This window comes from Mus caroli, unplaced genomic scaffold, assembly GCF_978045245.1.
Source record: "Mus caroli unplaced genomic scaffold, Mus_caroli_1 scaffold_17, whole genome shotgun sequence".
Lineage (NCBI taxonomy): Eukaryota > Metazoa > Chordata > Mammalia > Rodentia > Muridae > Mus > Mus caroli.
Window position 1 is genome coordinate 42,548,410 of NW_028227272.1, and position 21,801 is coordinate 42,570,210.

The 21,801-nt window shown below is 40.4% G+C and overlaps 1 protein-coding gene across 2 annotated transcripts in view; it reads left to right on the plus strand.

The window, feature by feature from the left end:
* The window catches only part of Slc9c1 (solute carrier family 9 member C1), a 65,760-nt gene extending 46,989 nt beyond the window's left edge, over nt 1–18,771 (plus strand). For both annotated transcript variants that reach the window (XM_021185158.2, XM_021185159.1), the window contains exons 24-28: nt 11,211–11,342; nt 11,458–11,643; nt 13,565–13,691; nt 16,931–16,986; nt 18,589–18,771. In XM_021185158.2, the coding sequence (XP_021040817.1) occupies nt 11,211–11,342; nt 11,458–11,643; nt 13,565–13,691; nt 16,931–16,986; nt 18,589–18,633 (546 nt within the window). In that variant the 3' untranslated portion in view covers nt 18,634–18,771. The remainder of the gene's footprint in view (nt 1–11,210; nt 11,343–11,457; nt 11,644–13,564; nt 13,692–16,930; nt 16,987–18,588) is intronic.
* Nucleotides 18,772–21,801: the final 3,030 nt, after the last annotated feature.

Consider the following 21,801-nt stretch of genomic DNA (forward strand, 5'->3'; position numbering starts at 1 on the left):
CGAATGACCTGACATTTTAACAAGTCAATGGCATTAAGTGGGAACAGGAACAGAGAGAGAGAGAATATTAGGACAAGTGGACACAAGAGATGTAGCACCCATGTGTAATTGCTCTACTTCAGATAAACCAAGTACAAAGAGATATATTGGAGACAATTTGGAAATTTTTCAATATGAATAAAGTGTATGATGCATTTATAAGCAGACCTATATGAAGAGACATTTTTTTAAAGTGTGGCTCTAGGAACCTTTAAGCATTCTAAATGTGAAGATGTTTAGCTAATAGAAAACACATTTGCCATATATTTTACGGATAGAGCAAGTAAGACTGAGAAGGCTGTGGTAAAGGAGGAAACTGAAATTTAGCAGGAACATGTGTTTCTTAAACAAAGGTTACTCTTTTAAGTGGGAAAGAGGCCTGCAAGTCCAAAGGTTGTGGATGGGGAGTTTTTAATCTCTGGATTAACGCTCAAGGGCCAATATTTTTCTTTCTATTTTAGCTTAGGTGGGTGGGAGCAGGGAGAAAGAAGCATAGCCTTGGTAGAGGGATTCAACTGAGCTGCATAAAGCTTGTCACTTGAAAGAGTTACAGAATGTCTAAGTATCAGTTGCACATGATTGAAATGTGATGCTTATGCATGCATGCATGTATGAGCTCATATCTATGTATGCACACGCACAAAAGATCATCATTATCATTTGGAGGCTGGTAATCCAGGCACGGATTTTAGACAGCTACCTAATCACTCACTGAGCCTTTTAGACCTCTTTAGATGGATTTTTTTTAAGTAGAATAATCAAATCTATTACATTTTAAAAGTATCTTTAAGTAGTGGCACAGTTTGTAACATTCTTCATACCTAGGATTTGAATAAAAACACCAGCAAGCATTTATAAAGGCACTGTATACATAGCAAACCCATCACAACCAAGTATAAAACCTCACCAAATTCATGGGACACTGTTTTCCATCACAATAAGCAGGCATGTCCAAAATAAGTCTGAAAGCCTTCAGAAGAGAAATCAATAAGGTTGGCCATGCACTAGTTATTTTGAACTGCCAATTTGACACAGTCTGGGAAGAGAGAGAGTCTTAATTAGAAATGACCTACATCAGGCTGGCATGATAGGCTGGCATGTGAATGCATCTCTAGGGGATTGTATTGATTTTTATCTGATGGGAGATGGAGCCCATTGTCCGTAGCCCTGTTCCCTAGCCAGGGGACTATAAACAGTAAAACAGAAGAGAGAGAGCTAAGAGCAAGCTAGCAAGATGAGTTTATTCTCTCTCTGCTCTTGACCATGGATGGGATGTGACCAGTTGCTTTGAGCTCCTGCATACCTTACACAAAATGATGGACCCTTACTTGGAATGAGAAGCTAAAAACACCTCTTTGACCAGATGATTTGTTTTGGGGGTGGGGGTCAGAGTATTTTATCACAGTAACAGAAAAGAAAGTAGGACAGCCCTTAAATGCACCCTGAGTCCCTGCCTCCCACAGTTCTCCAGTCACCATGCAACAAGAGCCTAGAGAAGATGGTGAGTTTGATGAATTGTGAAATTGTATTCAATAAAATGGCTGAAATAATAGACCAGCTAAAACTATAAAGAAAGACCAAGACCTTGTGTCAAAACAAACAAACAAAAATAACAACCAAAGCAAATACTGCCAAAATGTAAGGATTTTTAAGGTTTAGTTGTCAGAAAGGAGATATTTTAAACAACTAGTATCCAACTGAAGGACCAGGAATAACAGACCATGAAAGCAAAGACTGGACATAAAGTGGCCTTCTGTTGATCTGTCCCATCAATGCTGTGCATGAGCCCTGCCTTCTCCAGATCTACTGTATGAAGGCTGAGAGGAAACACCGCATCTCTAAATCTACAGTGTCAATGCTGAGAGGGAGCACTGTCTTCTCTAGATCCACTGTGTCAATGCTGAGGGGAGCATCGATAAGATCCAGAATAGAGATAGTTTCAAATTTAACTTACTTTCATGTTACTCTGCTTTGAAACCCAGCTAAAGCCACCTATTGATTAACCCAAGCAAATTATAAAGGCCAGCCTTCACTGAGCCTCCGTGATCAGATAATTAATAGCTCCCTGCAACAAATCTCAGCAATTCAGAGGAATAGAGAGGAATCTTTTTGTTGTTGTTGTTCAGTAGTTGTTTCTTTTTTAAAATTTTTAATATTTTTTATTACGTATTTTCCTCAATTACATTTCCAATGCTATCCCAAAAGTCCCCCATACCCTCTCCCCCCACTTCCCTACCCACCCATCCCCATTTTTGGCCCTGGCATTCCCCTGTACTGGGGCATATAAAGTTTGCATGTCCAATGGGCCTCTCTTTCCAGTGATGGCCGACTAGGCCATCTTTTGAATCTGTAATCTCTACAGTGTGTCATCAGGAATCATGAAATTTTGAAAGCTTTTTCTTGAGATTATAATTTTCACACATACAAAGAAACATTAAACAATGATGGATGTCAGGATGGAGTGATGCATTGTATAAAAAATAATGTTAATATCGCCCAGAGGATGCATTGAGCTAACAAGTCACTGAAGCAATGAGTACAGATAGAGCCAACGAACTCGAAGAAAACATACGTAATTAAAGAGAAACTGCTCTTAAACATAGGAGAGATGGAAGATATCAGCAAAATATACACATGAAATGAATGGTCAAGTGGAAGGTTTAAGATTTGCTCTATACAGATTGAGATGCCAGTTTAAAAATAACATGGGGAAGGGAATGCTAGAAATGGTGTAATCGGTAAGAAGGACAATCGAAGGGAATCTAAGGCTTGAAAGGAAACAGAAAACTGGGTGTGGTGGTAAATGGATTGTGACTTAGAAGCTGGCCTGAGCTATATACAGAGACCCTGTCAAGAAAAGAGAGATGGGAGTAGTAGGAGAGGAAAGTGTGAAGGGAAGGGAAAAGAAAGGGAGGGGGAAAGAAGCAAGCAAACAAGCAATCTATGCAGTGGCTTCTGCCAGCATGCTGGCAAACCCTGCAGTGATATTTTCACATCTATGTAAAAACCCATTTTAGCACTTTACAAGAATTGAGAAATTCAAGTGAAAGAGCACCAAAGAAGGAAGGAAAGAAAAAGAAAGATAGGAAACCAGGAACCAGAAAAATAGGAAAGAAAACTAAGGAAAGCTGCAGAGCAGTATTCATGGCAAACACAGAAACAGAAATTCTCAAAACAAGGCTAGCAACCCAAACACAAAAGCACAGAAAAGATGTTTCATCACAAGTATGATGTATCTCAAGTATGCTCAAATGACTGAAGATACACAAGCCAGCCAAGGTGATACGCTACCACATCAACAGCACAACAGGCAAAATCTCAAGCTCCATCACAAATAAACACTTTATAAAATTCATCATCAACTCATAAGAAACAGTCTGAAAAGTTAGGGATAGAGGAGAAAAGCACCGGGGCAGCTGGGGCGCAGGGTCGGCTGACACTCTTACCCACAACACCCGCCACAGGATCTTAAGACTTCTGGTGAGTGGAGCACAGCTTCTGCTCCAATCCAATTGCACGCAGGACCTGAGACTACATTAGTTAGGGAAGCAGAAACCGGCCTGAGTAGGGCCACAGGCCACTTCCAGCCGGATCAGCGCCGGGGTTGCTGGAGCGCAGGGTTGCCTGACACCCGCCAGCTACCCACGACACCCGCCGCAGGATTTTGAGACTGCTGGTGAGTGGAACACAGCTTCTGCTCCAATCTTTAAACAGTGACAACGATAACAACTAACCCCAGAGATTACCAGATGGCGAAAGGTAAACGTAATAATCTTACTAACAGAAACCAAGACCACTCACCATCATCAGAACCCAGCACCCCCACTTCGCCCAGTCCAGGGCACCCCAACACACCGGAAAAGCTAGACACGGATTTAAAAGCATATCTCCTGATGATGATAGAGGACTTCAAGAAGGACTTTAATAACACACTTAAAGAAATACAGGAGAACACTGCTAAACAGGCAGAAGACAATAAAGAGGAAGCACAAAAATCCCTTAAAGAATTGCAGGAGAACACTGCTAAAGAGTTACAAATCCTTAAAGAAAAACAGGATAACATAATCAAACAGGTAGAAGTCCTTAATGAAAAACAGGAAAACACATCCAAACAGATGATGGAAATGAACAAAACCATACTAGACCTAAAAAGGGAAGTAGACACAATAAAGAAAACCCAAAATGAGGCAACACTGGAGATAGAAACCCTAGGAAAGAAATCTGGAACCATAGATACAAGCATCAGCAACAGAATACAAGAGATGGAAGAGAGAATCTCAGGTGCAGAAGATTCCATAGAGAACATCGGCACAACAATCAAGGAAAATGTAAAATGCAAAAAGATCCTAACTCAAAACATCCAAGAAATACAGGACACAATGAGAAGACCAAACCTACGGATAATAGGAGTGGATGAGAATGAAGATTTTCAACTCAAAGGACCAGCAAACATCTTCAACAAAATTATAGAAGAAAACTTCCCAAATCTAAAGAAAGAGATGCCCATGAACATACAAGAAGCCTACAGAACTCCAAATAGACTGGACCAGAAAAGAAATACCTCCCGACACATAATAATCAGAACAACAAATGCTCTAAATAAAGATAGAATACTAAAAGCAGTAAGAGAAAAAGGCCAAGTAACATATAAAGGCAAGCCTATCAGAATTACACCAGATTTTTCACCAGAGACTATGAAAGCCAGAAGATCCTGGACGGATGTTATACAGACACTAAAAGAACACAAATTCCAGCCCAGGCTACTATACCCAGCCAAACTCTCAATTAACATAGATGGAGAAACCAAAGTATTCCACGACAAAACCAAATTCACACATTATCTCTCCACGAATCCAGCCCTTCAAAGGATAATAACAGAAAAAAACCAATACAATGACAGGAACCACGCCATAGAAACAACAAGAAGGTAATCCCTCAACAAACCTAAAAGAAGACAGCCACAAGAACAAAATGCCAACTTTAACAACAAAAATAACAGGAAACAACAATTACTTTTCCTTAATATCTCTTAATATCAATGGACTCAACTCCCCGATAAAAAGACATAGACTAACAAACTGGCTACACAAACAAGACCCAACATTTTGCTGCTTACAGGAAACTCATCTCAGAGAAAAGGATAGACACTACCTCAGAATGAAAGGCTGGAAAACAATTTTCCAAGCAAATGGCATGAAGAAACAAGCTGGAGTAGCCATTCTAATATCTGATAAGTTGACTTCCAACCCAAAGTCATTAAAAGAGACAGGGAGGGACACTTCATACTCATCAAAGTTAAAATCCTCCAAGAGGAACTATCAATCCTGAATATCTATGCTCCAAATACAAAGGCAGCCACATTTATTAAAGAAACTTTAGTAAATCTCAAAGCACACATTGCACCTCATACAATAATAGTGGGAGACTTCAACACACCACTTTCACCAATGGACAGATCAGGGAAACAGAAACTAAACAGGGACACAGAGAAACTAAGAGAAATTATGAATCAAATGGATCTGGCAGATATCTACAGAACATTCTATCCTAAAACAAAAGGATATACCTTCTTCTCAGCACCTCATGGTACCTTCTGCAAAATTGACCACATAATTGGTGACAAAACAGGCCTCAACAGATACAAAAATATTGAAATTGTCCCATGCATCCTATCAGATAACCATGGACTAAGGCTGATCTTCAATAACAAAATAAATAATAGAAAGCCAACCTTCACGTGGAAACTGAACAACACTCTTCTCAATGATATCTTGGTCAAGGAAGGAATAAAGAAAGAAATTAAGGACTTTTTAGAGTTCAATGAAAATGAAGCCACAACATACCCAAACTTATGGGACGCAATGAAAGCATTTCTAAGAGGAAAACTCATAGCTCTGAGTGCCTCGAAAAGGAAACTAGAGAGAGCACACATTAGCAGCTTGACAACACACCTAAAAGCACTAGAACAAAAGGAAGCAAATTCACCCAAGAGGAGTAGACAGCAGGAAATAATCAAACTCAGGAGTGAAATCAACCAAGTGGAAACAAGAAAAACTATTCAAAGAATCAACCAATCAAGGAGCTGGTTCTTTGAGAAAATCAACAAGATAGATAAACCCTTAGCCAGACTCACTAGAGGGCACAGGGAAAGCATCCTAATTAACAAAATCAGAAATGAAAAAGGAGACATAACAACAGATCTTGAAGACATCCAAAACACCATCAGATCCTTCTACCAAAGGCTATACTCAACAAAACTGGAGAACCTGGATGAAATGGAGAAGTTCCTAGACAGATACCAGGTACCAAAGTTGAATCAAGATCAGGTCAATGATCTAAACAGCCCTATATCCCCCAAAGAAATAGAAGCAGTCATTAATAGTCTCCCAACTAAAAAAAGCCCAGGACCAGATGGGTTTAGTGCAGAGTTCTATCAGACCTTCAAAGAAGATCTAATCCCAGTTCTTCACAAACTATTCCACAAAATAGAAACAGAAGGTACTCTACCCAACTCATTCTATGAAGCCACAATTACTCTGATACCTAAACCACAAAAAGACCCAACAAAGATAGAAAACTTCAGACCAATATCCCTTATGAATATTGATGCAAAAATCCTCAATAAAGTTCTTGCTAACCGAATCCAAGAACACATCAAAACAATCATCCATCCTGACCAAGTAGGTTTCATCCCAGGGATGCAGGGATGGTTCAATATACTGAAATCCATCAACGTAATCCAGTATATAAACAAACTCAAAGACAAAAACCACATGGTCATCTCGTTAGATGCGGAAAAAGCATTTGACAAGATCCAACACCCATTCATGATAAAAGTCTTGGAAAGATCAGGAATTCAAGGCCCATACCTAAACATGATAAAAGCAATCTACAGCAAACCAGTAGCCAACATCAAAGTAAATGGTGAGAAGCTTGAACTAATCCCTCTAAAATCAGGGACTAGACAAGGCTGTCCACTTTCTCCATACCTATTCAACATTGTACTGGAAGTCCTAGCCAGAGCAATTCGACAACAAAAGGAGATCAAAGGGATACAAATTGGAAAAGATGAAGTCAAAATATCACTTTTTGCAGATGATATGATAGTATATATAAGTGACCCTAAAAATTCCACCAGAGAACTCCTAAGCCTGATAAACAGCTTCGGTGAAGTAGCTGGATATAAAATTAACTCAAACAAATCAATGGCCTTTATCTACACAAAGAATAAACAGGCTGAGAAAGAAATTAGGGAAACAACACCCTTCTCAATAGTCACAAATAATATAAAATATCTTGGCGTGACTCTAACTAAGGAAGTGAAAGATCTGTATAATAAAAACTTCAAGTCTCTGAAGAAAGAAATTATAGAAGATCTCAGAAGATGGAAAGATCTCCCATGCTCATGGATTGGCAGGATCAACATTGTAAAAATGGCTATCTTGCCAAAAACAATCTACAGATTCAATGCAATCCCCATCAAAATTCCAAATCAATTCTTCAACGAATTAGAAAGCGCAATCTGCAAATTCATCTGGAATAACAAAAAACCTAGGATAGCAAAAACTCTTCTCAAGGATAAAAGAACCTCTGGTGGAATCACCATGCCGGACCTAAAGCTCTACTACAGAGCAATTGTGATAAAAACTGCATGGTACTGGTATAGTGACAGACAAATAGACCAATGGAATAGAATTGAAGACCCAGAAATGAACCCACACACCTATGGTCACTTGATCTTCGACAAGGGAGCTAAAAACATCCAGTGGAAGAAAGACAGCATTTTCAACAAATGGTGCTGGCACAACTGGTTGTTAACATGTAGAAGAATGCGAATCGATCCATTCCTATCTCCTTGTACTAAGGTCAAGTCTAAGTGGATCAAGGAACTTCACATAAAACCAGAGACACTGAAACTTATAGAGGAGAAAGTGGGGAAAAGCCTTGAAGATATGGGCACAGGGGGAAAATTCCTGAATAGAACAGTAATGGCTTGTGCTGTAAGATCGAGAATTGACAAGTGGGACCTCATGAAACTACAAAGCTTCTGCAAGGCTAAAGACACCATCAATAAGACAAAAAAACCACCAACAGATTGGGAAAGGATCTTCACCTATCCTAAATCAGATAAGGGACTAATATCCAATATATATAAAGAACTCAAGAAGGTGGACTCCAGAAAGTCAAATAACCCCATTAAAAAATGGGGCTCAGAACTGAACAAAGAATTCTCACCTGAGGAATATCGAATGGCAGAGAAACACCTGAAAAAATGTTCAACATCCTTAATCATCAGGGAAATGCAAATCAAAACAACCCTGAGATTCTACCTCACACCAGTCAGAATAGCTAAGATCAAAAATTCAGGTGACAGCAGATGCTGGCGAGGATGTGGAGAAAGAGGAACACTCCTCCATTGTTGGTGGGATTGCAAGCTTGTACAACCACTCTGGAAATCAGTCTGGTGGTTCCTCAGAAAATTGGACATAGTACTACCGGAGGATCCAGCAATACCTCTCCTGGGCATATATCCAGAAGATGTCCCAACCGGTAAAAAGGACACATGCTCCACTATGTTCATAGCAGCCCTATTTATAATAGCCAGAAGCTGGAAAGAACCCAGATGTCCCTCAACAGAGGAATGGATACAGAAATTATGGTACATTTACACAATGGAGTACTACTCAGCTATTAAAAAGAATGAATTTATGAAATTCCTAGCCAAATGGATGGACCTGGAGGGCATCATCTTGAGTGAAATAACACAATCACAAAAGAACTCACACAATATGTATTTACTGATAAGTGGATATTAGCCCAAAACTTAGGATACCCAAGATATAAGATACAATTTGCTAAACGCATGAAACTCAAGAAGAATGAAGACCAAAGTGTGGACACTGTGCACCTTCTTAGAATTGGGAACAAAACACCCAGGGAAGGAGTTACAGAGACAAAGTTCGTAGCTGTGATGAAAGGATGGACCATTTAGAGACTGCTGTATCCAGGGATCCATCCCATAATCAGCTTCTAAACGCTGACACCATTGCATACACTAGCAAGATTTTGCTGAAAGGACCCAAATATAGCTGTCTCTTATGAGACGATGCCGGGGCCTAGCAAACACAGGAGTGGATGTTCACAGTCAGCTATTGGATGTATCACAGGGCTCCCAATGGAGAAGCTAGAGATAGTACCCAAGGAGCTAAAGGGATCTGCAACCCTATTGTTGGAACAACATGATGTACTAACCAGAACCCCGGAGCTCTTGTCTCTAGCTGCATATGTATCGAAAGATGGCCTAGTCGGCCATCACTGGAAAGAGAGGCCCATTGGACTTGCAAACTTTATATGCCCCAATATAGGGGAATGCCAGGGCCAAAAGAATGGGAATGGGTGGGTAGGGAAGTGGGGGGCGCTATGGGGGACTTTTGGGATAGCATTGGAAATGTATTTGAGGAAAATATGTAATAAAAATATTAAAAATCAAAAAAAAAAGTTAGGGATAGAAACTCAATAAGCAAACAAGATCAAGGCAGATTGTGCACATATACATGTGTATATACATACATGCATGCACACATATACTTAGTGCAAAGCTAACGTTATAATGAAAGGGAAAAGCTGACAGCTCCCTTTCTCCTATCACAGATTTTCACCATTTTCACTCAACAGACTACTGAAGTGTGAGTCACAAAAATCAAGAGGACAAAATAAACACAGGGTATCCAGGTAGGAAAGGATGTGGTCAGTCAGTGACGGTGAAATGACCACAGGCAGAGAATATGCCCCAAGACCATCTGAAAAATGGTAGAACTATCAAACAAACTCAACAAGATCATAAGATGTAACATACAAAAATAAGTCCTGTTACTATATGCTAATAGCGAACCATCTTAAATAGACATCAGAAGAGCAATCTTGTAATAACTACAAAGGAATAAGTTTACCCTGGGAAAGGAAAGATCTTTACAGTGAAAATAAAATACTGATGAAAGGCACTGAGAAGGTCAACAAAGGCTGGAAAGACAGCCTATGTCCCTGGAGTGGGAAAATCAATGTAAAGAATCTAAACGAAGAAGGGATCAGCAGACTGTGGAGACACCCATTTATCCATGTTTACATTCACAAGTCAAGACATGAAAACAACCACAGCATCCAGCAACTGATTTTTGGTTTAGGAAAACATGTGTACTGTGGAATACTATTCAATCTCTGAAAAGAATGATGGGCTTGAGAGATGGTGGGCTCATTGATACAGGCGCTTGCCTCCAAGGCTGATGACTGAAGTCCCATCCCTGGAACCCACTTGGTTGAAGGACAGGATCTACTGCAGGTTGCCCTCTGATTTCTGGAGGTGTTCCATGACATCTGTGTGAATTAATTAACTTAGAGCATAATTGTCATTCCTTAAAGGTATAAAATGTTTTACTGAATGAGATTCTATTTTTTCAAGAGTATGAATGATCTTGAAGATGATTGTGCAAATATTAGAAACCAGGAACAGAAATCAAAATACTACATTTTTTGGTTTTATCTCCATATGGAATATAAAGCAGAAGGCTTCTCTCAGAAAGCACAGAGGGGTGGTTACCAGAAGTGTAGGGCAAGGGGAAAAGGGAAGGTGCTAGTCAAGGGTACACTTTAGTTCACTGGAAGAATGTATTTTAATGTTCTATTGTACTGCATGGTGAACGCAGTAATAATAGTGTTTATGTCAAAAACAGTTAAAGGACTAGATTTGTAATGTCCTGAATACAAAACCTTGCAAGCTGGTAAGGTGTAGGACATGCTCATGAGCTTGATGTGTGAGCATACATAGCTATTATTGGCCAAAGAAAAGAATAAAAATAAGCATGGAAGATGGCGACTGGGGTTTAGCTTGGTTTAATTTCAAGATGTGCCAATGCCAGACCACACCAAGAAATGCATAGTTTTAAAAAATAAAAAATAAAAAATAAAAGCTGAAAAGTCCTTGTTGGACCATGGAGCTTTCTAGACTTGTGTCTGTTCAAGATTGCAAGCCTGAGCTAATAAATGCATTTTATGAGATTTCTGGGCTGCAACATGCCATCTTAATTCTTAGCTTGACTGCCACTGCATGGACATGACAGATATTTCTTCAGCCATGGGCTTACACAAATTTTTCAATTTGTTTTCCCTTTTTCCAGACATATTTTATTCCCATTAGCCACTTGTATGAAGGCTTTGAAAAAAGATGTCCTAACATGAAACATAAAATGTGGCAAAAAATTGGACTTGCCATTACTGCCCAAAAGATCCGAGAACACTTATCTTTTGAGGTAAGAGGGGTTCCCGAATTCTTCCCACCCACCCCTGTCCCCAAGCAAACCTGCACAAAGATAGGGGCAGAAACCGACTGTAAGCTAGTGACATGAGCCTGTGCTTCTCCTTAAGGACTGGAACTACAAGCTGCAGTTGAAACTCTGCAATGCCTTCATAAGAGACATCCCCAAGTCCACGAAAACCGACATCTATGACGAAACAGTAACCCACGTTGTCCTCATCCATGGATCTGCTGAGGACTGCCAGCTGCGAAAAATTTATAAGGCGCCTTTCCTAATTCCTGTGACGTGCCATCAGGTACAGAAACAAGCATCACACCAAAAACGCATTGATCTTAGAAAACCTGCCACTGCGATCTGGCTTTCTGCCCCTGCACCTCCTCCTCTCCTTCCTTCCAGCCCACTATCCTATATTTACCCACAGCCATGTGCGTTCACTTAGACAGCGGTCATGGACGGCATTCGCACCCAATGACCTAGCCAGAAGCTTTTTCCATACAATGCCAAGGCCAACAAAACTCACCGAGGAATAGAATTTTGGCCACAGTTACAACGAAACACACAACAGTATGGATTTTTGGCCACCATTACATTTTAGTGCAGTGGCACCTAAGAGAACCCACTAGTTTCTTCATGCATTTCAGAAGGACTAAATCAACAGTACTCTAGAAGGTCCTGACAAGCCCCACTAAATAAAGTGGAAGCAATTTTGTTCCAACTCAGAAGATAAATATAAAATATAAAAATATAAAAATGAACACTTTGCTATTTAAACTGTTAGGAGTTCAAAGGGACTCTTTGCTCCATAATCCTTGGTTTCCTAGCAACCACAGCCTGCCCTTCTCCCTGGCTTCTGTTTCTGCCTTAGGCGCTCTGTTCTCAGCATTCTCAGTACAGCAGTCACCCATCACTGTCGTACTATCTTATGGTCTCCTTATAGCCTTTCAGTGGCCTTTTTACAAGTGGCTACTACCATTGCTAGAACAAGAATTCCGGGGTTCCTGATTACTTTTTACTCAGCTACCTCTGTTGGCTGTATCTGAAATAAGACCATAAGTAGGAGAGAGATTTTAGACCTAACATTCCAATGCTAAGGGAGAATATACAGGAAAGAGGCCTTCCAGGCTGCCTTCAAGAAACTAAGAGATAGCTTGTTTACATAGAAAGAGCAATAGGGTACTCTTGTAGTATACTAATCACAGTCTTCTCTCTCTCTCTCTCTCTCTCTCTCTCTCTCTCTCTCTCTCTCTCTCTCTCTCTGTGTGTGTGTGTGTGTGTGTGTGTGTGTCTTCCAGTTCTACCAGTGACAGCCCTTTCATATGCACCAATCATAATTCTTTTATGACTAAACACAAGCTTTGCCCAGAGTCACTGGGGAAGGCTCCCTTTCCTGCCCTCTGTAAGAAAAGATAAAGGATGAACATGGTTACCCACCACAAGTTGACAGAGGCTTATTTTACCTGGAGTGGGATGCTGTAAAGCTGATGAAAGTTGCTTAGAGCATCAGAGTAAGGTCTCCTATGGCAGCTGGAACACAAACCTGAACAGGAGCTGCGACTGCACTGGTCCATGCAGCCAGAGTGGAGTTTTCTTTGAATGATCACAGGAGTTACTAGACCAGAAGCTGTGTGTCTAGCACAGCTAAATTCAAGACTACAAGACCTAAGGTAGAGTCCGTCAGCTGTCAATCAAAATGTCGAGTGGCCCTACCAGCTACTAATAGCTCAAAAAGGAAAAGATATTAAATGATGCTTACAATAAATGCTATTGTGGAATGATCACCCTCAATAGTGTTCCCCAGGTTCAATCCTTATCCAAATATCCTTAAGAATGGATACATCATCCTAAAGATGCATTATCAATAGTACTCACCTATAACTAATCATATAAAAGGCAAAAATCTGGCAATTTCTGATATTTAGCAAAGAAAATATGTCTTAAATGCTCTGTTAGAAAAAGAAGCAGCATATTTAGTGTGGCTTGGTCTTCGGTTATTAAAAAAGAAAGCAAACTGTATCAGTGTAGTTATCATAAAGTCTATGTGAAATAATATGCCCAGATGCATCCAGGAAAAGTGTATGTGCAGAACCAGGTGTAGTGGCTGATGCTGGTCATTCCAGCAGTCAGGAAGCTGAAGACCTAGTATACCTGCTTTCCAGAGCAACAGGTAATTACATAACAGCCACTTAGAAATTAATATGCATTCTCTTAACTTTCAGATACAAGGCATGGAAGACTTCACAAAAGTAATGATTATTCAAACTTCAATTGCTGTAAGAAAATTCAGATGGAATGTAAGAAAGTACATCCCACCTCGAAGAATTTCTATGAAACCAGATTCTGAAAGTGAGTTAGCTGTACTGGGCATGATTATAAGGATTTGTGTTCCTTTCATAAAATAGTGATGTCTGCGTTTAGGAACAAGTACATGCATTCTTCCTAGAGTATTGAGAACCTCCTTTAGCTGCCATATTTGACATGTTAAACTTCCCATCACTATGACAAAAAAACATGAAATAAACAGCTTACTTACAGGAGGAGAACTTCATTTGGGTCCATGGTGTCAGAGACTTCAGTCTGTTCTTTACCTACTCTGTTGCCATAGGTTTGTATGGCAGATAGAAGATAGAATGTGTATAACATCATGGAACCAGAAGCCTGGGGGGGTGCGACTTTTCTTGTTCTTCATGGTATCTAGGAGGCAAAGAGAGACCAAAAGAAGCCAAGACAATATATTCCAAACACCAAGACCTACGATGGTACCCCATATCCCCAGGCAAGAGAAAGAAACAGGAAACAGACACTAGCACTCAAGTACCCTTAGGTACCTGCAACTTTACATCCCTCTTGGACTCCCCCCTTTCCCTGCTCCCTCCACATTCCAACTTCTTTTATTCTCATTGTCCAGTGGTTTAAAGCATCCAATCAAGATGTAAGTCACTATTTGTATGGGACAGAGAAGCCAACATTGTATATAAAGCTCTGCTTGGACTCTAAGACATCTGGAGAAGCCTATAATTGGTACAATTGACTACTCCTGGTAAAAGAGACCTTGAGGTCTAGTTTCTTGGACTTGAATGCCTACAGAACTAGTCATCTCTATTCTCTGTAAATGTCTTCACAGGCACACAGGAAGTGTACTTCATTAACTGCCCGTTCAGGTGTCCTCTATCTAATCAAGTTATCCTTTGAAGAAAACCGAAATCAATTATCCCAATATACAATATCAGAGATACACTTAGAAATATTTATATTTCATCTATAAATATAAGCCTGCATAATTATCAAAATAATATGAAAAAATGATTGACAGAATTGTCAGCTCTTCACCCAAAAGAAAATGTCAGGTATATGAATAGCAAGATAAAATATGGCTTACATTCTGAATGGCAGACATATGAATCACTGGATAGTGTTGGCAGAAAGCCTGTTCTTTAAACAAATTTCATATGATAAAAACTATATTACAGCAAATAGGATTGTTTAGGAACTACAATTCCTCATCAGTTGAATGACATAGAAGGTTTACAGGTTCGTCTTCTTCATTAGTGATTGTTTTCATTATTTTCCTCATTGCTGTGACCAACTACTTAACAAGAAGTAACTTAAAGGAGCAAGGGCTTATCCCAGTTAGATGTAATTCATCACAGCAGGGAGACCGTGGGTGGCCTTGGGAGTGAGAAGCTCTGGTCACTGTGTATTCTTTGTAGGAAGCAGAGAGAGACGAATGAGCTGCTCAGCTTGATAGAAAAGAGTTTTTCTCTTTTTACCCAGCCCAGGACCCCAGCCCAGGAGATGATGCTATCATGCTCAGGGCGGTTCCTCCTCAGCTAAACCGTCCAAGAAACTTCCTTAAAGACACACTCAGAGATGTCTCTTAGGTGATTTTTAAACCCAAGTTTATAAGGATTTCCCATCATAGTGAGATTTTAAAGCATATATATGAGACTCATTTATGAAAAAGGAATAGTAAATCTGATATATTTTCTTACTTTATTGGTCCTAGTATAAATTAATGAAATTATAGAGATTTTAAAAATAATAAACTTTATAACCTTTGATTAAATAATGTGATTTCTAGACATTAATTACAAAGATATAAAAAAGTATAAAAAGATAATTGGGTATCACTATAAAGATAGAATATTAGAGTCAGTGAAACTGTATAATAAATTACTATTTAATTAACAATTTAATCAAGAAGATTGATTATTACATCATCATTAAAATAATAACTTTTCATGATACAATGTTAAAAAAAAAAACCCTGTGTCATATGTCAAGTAAAACTACCAATGCTATGGTGTTAATTCTAAGTGAATTTTATCTTTATTGGTGTATACGTAAAACCTATTAATATATGTTTTAATTAGGTGTGGGTTTGTGCATGTGTGTGTAGGTGCCCAAGGCCAGCAGGGAATAAGAACTCACTGGAGCTGGAGTTGTAGGCCATTGTGAACTTCCCGACATGGGTGCTGGGGGCCAAACTCCAGAAGAACAATACATGCTCTTAACTTCTGAGACATTTTTCCAGCTCCCAGACATTTACAACTTTGTGGACATAAAATCCTGTCATCATACAGGTTGCTACTGACCATAAGATCCAGAACCTGGAGATGATGGTCCTGGAGTTGATACTATCTGTCTCTCTGTGGCTGCCATCTCTTCTCCTGAGTCTCAAAAACCTAGAAAGGCCAAATGACCAATGGTTCCTCTGAAAAAAAGACCTAGTGGTCTCTAATTCTTGGGCAACTTCATGTACTGTTTCTACTACCTGGGACCCTCAAACCTTCCCCATATCTCTCTGTTCAAGGACTTGCTGCACCATGCTTTTCAATCTCTCTCTCTCTCACTCGCTCTCTCTCTCTCTCTCTGCCTCTCTCTCTTTCTCTCTCTGTCTCTTTGTCTCTGTCCCTTTGTCTCTCTATCCCTCTTTCTGTATATCTGTCCTATTTTTTTTTGTTTCTGTCTCTCTCTCCATCTCCCCATCTCTCTCTCTGTCTCCCTCTCTCCCTCCCCCCCACCGTGTGTGTGTGTGTCTGTCTCTGTCTCTCTTTCTCTGTCTCTCTCTCTCTGTCCATTTGTCTCTCGGTCCCTCTTTCTGTACCTCTGTCCTATTTCTCTTTGTCTCTGTCTCTCTCTCCATCTCCCCATCTCTCTCTGTCTCCCTCTCTCCCTCTTCCCCCTCTCCTGCCCCCCCCAAGAGTCATAAGTGATCATCTCACCACAAACCGTGTTCCATGTTTGTTTACCTGTACTTTCTGCTGACAAAAACTCCAAGAAAGCGTGGCTTTCACATGGGTCCTCATTGCTAACATAAGCATTCAGAAATACATATTAACATAGTAGTGTTAAAGGATATTAAAATCATAAATGCTATTTTTTCTCAGCTTTTCACTTCTCTTGAGCACTTGTTTCATATCTTTACAATTAAAGCCTGTTAGATACACTTTGAGAAGTGACCTTTCATCCCACTGGTGTGAGATCACAGATCCCTTGTGTCTGCAACCCAAATGGGATCATAGATGACCTACTTAAAAGTGTGACTACCTCCGGGGATGGAGTAACTCTCTCTTCCTTTGCAGGAGAATCATTTGAAACATTGGATGAAACCTCTGAAGAGGACAATGGTAAGAAAGAGGTAAGTGAGAGCCCCCTTTTTCAAGTTATATTAATTTAAAAGAAAGTCTTCAATTTATGTAAACTACCAATGCATTTCTCTTATCCTGAAGGACTTTACCTACTAATCATTTTACAGATTTCAATGGGAAGAGTTCTCTTTGCCAAGCCTATAATAGGCTGTTAACATACTTTTGTGTAAATATTATACAAATGACTAACAAATTCAAGAGATGGCAGAACATTTGTCTTGAATCATATTAGCACACTAGCATCAGCAAGGATAATGTTGGCTGAAATCTGAGCCCCTTTACCGCTGTCATGTTCTAAATTTGGCCAGGTTCAAAGGCTGCCACAGCTTCTACAACTACCTCTGCAAAGCATCTAGGATTATTCAGTCTGGAGAGTAGCAGCTAAGCCCCTAGAATCACAGTCCTTGATGAATGCAGTGCCGAGTATTCTAATCTCTTCTGTCCTGGACTAACCTGAATTTCTCAGAAAGCCCCACACTAACTTTCTAGGCCTAGGATAGCAAAAGAAAACTTCAATTAAAAAACCATGTAAAGAAAACAATTAAAGGTAAAAATATAAAGTAAATTTAGTTTGCTTGGCAAGCTAACCAAGCTTATGGAACTCAGCCTCCTGACATATTTTAGAGATGGAAAAGAGCCAGGGAAGCTAGTTTTCTTGTACCTGTTTTAAAAGAATGGTGCTTGTCCATCATTTTTTTTTAAATGGCACACACTTAAAGTTCTTGTGTTTGAGAAATCTAGTACTTGAGAAGTTGAGGCAGAAAACTAATGACTGCATGATATTCTTTCTTTCTCCTTTAAAGCAAAAGCATTGAGAAGCTGAGGGTTTAAGGAAAGACAGAAACAGCAGCCGGCTGTGTTGTTGAGTAGATGTTTTTTATTCCCAAGTGTTAGAGGTTGCTTATGTTTGAGGCCTACTACCGTGTTCCTTCCCACCACTATCATCCCAGAACGTGGTTTTCCTTGAGATGGCAAGATAACCCCTCAAAGCCCTGACCCATCAAGAGACAGACCCCTGTTCTGGTCCTTCAGGATGGAGTATGTACAATGACCACTGCAAGAGTCCCAGGCTTGCCTCCTCTGCTCTGTGTCAGGTCCCACACCAGCACTCCTCTGTCCATCAAACCCTTGTGCTCTAGTTTTCTTTCTGTTGTTGCGACAGACGACAACAGCAACTTGGAGAAGAAAGGAATTTATTTCAGCTCATAATTTTACATTAGAATCCAGCTTTGATGGGAGGTAAAGGCTAGGACTTCCCATCACTGCCACACTTAAGAACAGGAAGAAATAAATACATATGCATTTACTGTCGTACTTACTTGCCTGTGCTCAATTTGATTTCTCTGCTCCTGGATAGTTCAGGACCCCCTTCAGAAGGAATAAAACTGCACACTCCAGACTACCTCTTCCTCAAGTAACATAACTGAGTCAGTGCCACGTAGACATGCCCACAAGCCACGGCAATGCAGACAGTCCTACTTGAGACTCTCTTCTCAGATGATTCCAGAATGCTTCAAGTTGACAAAACTTAACCATTATACTTTCTTTAAAAAGACCTGAAATCTGATTTATGTTTTCATATCCACTTTTAGAATCAAGAAAATGAGGAATTGATAGAAGACGATATTAACATCTAAAGAGTCGCCTGGAAAGAAAGTTCAGTTCACTGCCTAAGCTTCTCAAAATGACCATGAAAACATTTACTTCTGGAGATAGAGACAAGCCGAAGTTTATGTGCCTTTTATGTGATAATGTGAATTAAAGCACCTCACACTAACCGACCAACTCTCCAAATGATGATGTTATTTCTGTATTTAGACTGGGGTGGGGGATAAAATAAGATTCTAAGATTTTCTTGTAGGCTTAGATTTTTTTTGAACCTACTTTTAATAAGGATTCTCAAACACTTCGACCCCCTGCTAGCCCATCCTCCAAAGGTAGGGGAGAATAGATGGTAATTAGGACAAGGGGATGTGGACATGATTAGAAAGTAGTATTTTGGGGTGATTCCAATCTCGGTTTGTCAGGATACTAGCAGTCCTATGCAGTAGTGTCTTAGGGTCTGTACTGGCTAGTTTTGTGTCAACTTGACACAGCTGGAGTTATCACAGAGAAAGGAGCTTCAGTTGAGGAGATGCCTCCATGAGATCCAACTGTAAGGCATTTTCTCAATTAGTGATCAAGGGGGAAAGGCCCCTTGTGGGTGGGATCATCCCTGGACTGGTAGTCTTGAGTTCTATAAGAGAGCAGGCTGAGCAAGCCAGGGAAGGCAAGCCAGTAAAGAACATCCCTCCATGGTCTCTGCATCAGCTCCTGCTTTCTGACCTGCTTGAGTTCCAGTCCTGACTTCCTTTGGTGATGAACAGCAGTATGGAAGTGTAAGCTGAATAAACCCTTTCCTCCCCAACTTGCTTCTTGGTCATGATGTTTGTGCAGGAATAGAAACCCTGACTAAGACAGGGTCTTACTGCTGTGAACAGACACCATGACCAAGGCAGTCATAGACAACACTTAATTGGGATGAGCGTACAGATTCAGAAGTAAAGTCCATTATTATCAAGATGAGAGCATGGAAAAGTACAGGCAGGCATGGTACAGGCAAAGCTGAGAGTTCTAACATCTTCATCTGAAGGCTGCTTAAAAGACTAACTTCCAGGCAGCTAGGATGGAGGTATTAAAGTCCACACCCACAGTGACACACCTACTCCAACAAGGCCACACCTCCAAATAGTGCCACTCCCTTTGCCAAACATATACAAACCATCACAAATCAGCAGCAGTGGTACTATCCAGCAGAAACCTCCAGGCCTCTGGGAGGAGAAGGGGATTGAAGAATGCAAAGACAATGAATGGAGAGTTACCCCTCAATCTGAAACAAGCATCGGAGAGGGGAGATGTGTTCTCTACCAACAGCTTATGAGGATATCAGTGTATTTATGGAGGAAGGGGTGGTTAGCCTCGTTTTGAAGAGGAAGCAATGGAACTTAAAGAATTCAGATAAATTGCTTGATATCTTCACTATGTGATGGACTCACTATACAGTTGTGAACTGGTTTAATCATATGCCATTTGCTAGGCTGCTGAGGTTTTCTTGGTCTTATTTTCGAAATCTAGGCTACTAAAGAGAAGTATACAGGCCCAATTTCAATGATTGTCAGTGTCCGGCTTGATGCATAGTCTGGATTGTAAAGATCCTGTAGGAATTGATTCTGTCGCAGAGATCTAGATCTCTGCCACACCCCAAGCCCAACAACAACCTGAAAAGAACATGTAGAGCTCTTTTATCCCTACTCGCCTACAAAAAGCAGGAACTGGTAGCAAGATAACCACAGAATTCACCTATAAAAAAGCTCTAGAGTTTGCGACTGTCAGAAAGCCAGTAAAGTATGGTTATTCAGATCTTGTTACCTTATTATATAAAAGTAGAGTGGAATAGTTTTTACACTGGTGGTTAACTGCCCACACAACAGCAAACAAGAAGTAGATAAGGGCAAAGATCTCAGCTCATAAATCTTCTCACTGGTATAAATATCCAGGTTTTTGTTTCTAGTTCAGGGAGTGTAATTTCTTACAGTTCTTAAGTACTGGAGTAAATGCTGATGGGAATAAAGAGAGAAGGGCTCAGAGATTTCCTTTTTGGACTTGTAACACTTTCATCCCATTGCAGTGGGAGCAGTTTATTTAGCCCCAAATCTGTACCACACCAACAATGAAGTTAATGCCCAGCTCCGCCCCTTGCAAAATCAACACATTTTCTTTCCTGGTATCTGAGACTCCCACAGCTCAATGTCTTCATCTAGTGGTCGGTAGTAAAACTGAAACTTGAAAACTGGGACTCAATAACCCAAAATGTCAAGGCAGACTGATGTTCAATCCCGGCCCCTAGTGCTTTGACTCTGGTTGTAGACAGCCAATGTGAACATTTGGGGAGAATTAGGAGGTGTGGCCTTGTTAAAGTGGGTGTGACCTTTTTTCAGGAGTTGTGTTGCTGGGGGAGGGTGGGCGTGGTAGTTAAGCTTTCAAAAAAATCCCAAACAAGGAAAAATCCTTGTTCTCTCTGCTGCCTGCACATCAGGATGTGAAGTTCTCAGCAACTGCCCCTAGGCCATGCCTGTCTGCTTTCCACTATAGTGAATCCCCTGAAACTGTAAGCAAGCCCACAATTACTTTCTTCCATGCGGGGTGCTTTGTTCATATTGTCTTTCACAGCGACAGAACAGTAACTAAGATAGTTCCCATCCTGCGGTTTGCCTTAGATATGACTTCTGTATTGCTGGAAATCAAATAAAGAAATATATCTCCTCTGTTCTGCTCACTTTTGAGCCCAGGGTCCTCGGCACACAGTAGGTTCTCAACACACACTTGTTGACGGGATGAACAAACGAGTAACCAAACAAGAAACAACCATCATGTGAACGATGATTGCAGTCCCAGGATTCATTTAAGCAGTATAACATACAGTTTACACATCCTTAGTACCATAGTGAAGAAGGCAGAGACACACAGCCACTATAGTGGGGACAAAGAACAAGATCCTCTCCTAATATCATTGCCACCTGTCTGTGCAGGGAGTGGGGTGCTCCTGGCAAGCACTCCAGGAGATATTCAGATTGTTTCTGGGTCCTGGGTGTCTGGGCCTCTGAAATGCAAGGTATCTGCAGCAATATGGACTCAAATTCTGCCTTTAGAGGGCAGCCAAGAGCAATAGCAATAAGGCTCTGTGTGTAGGGAGTCTGATAGCCCTGACCAACAGCTCAAAAGATGATTTATAAAGGGCGGTGCTGCCGTTTCGGTTAGATGAATTT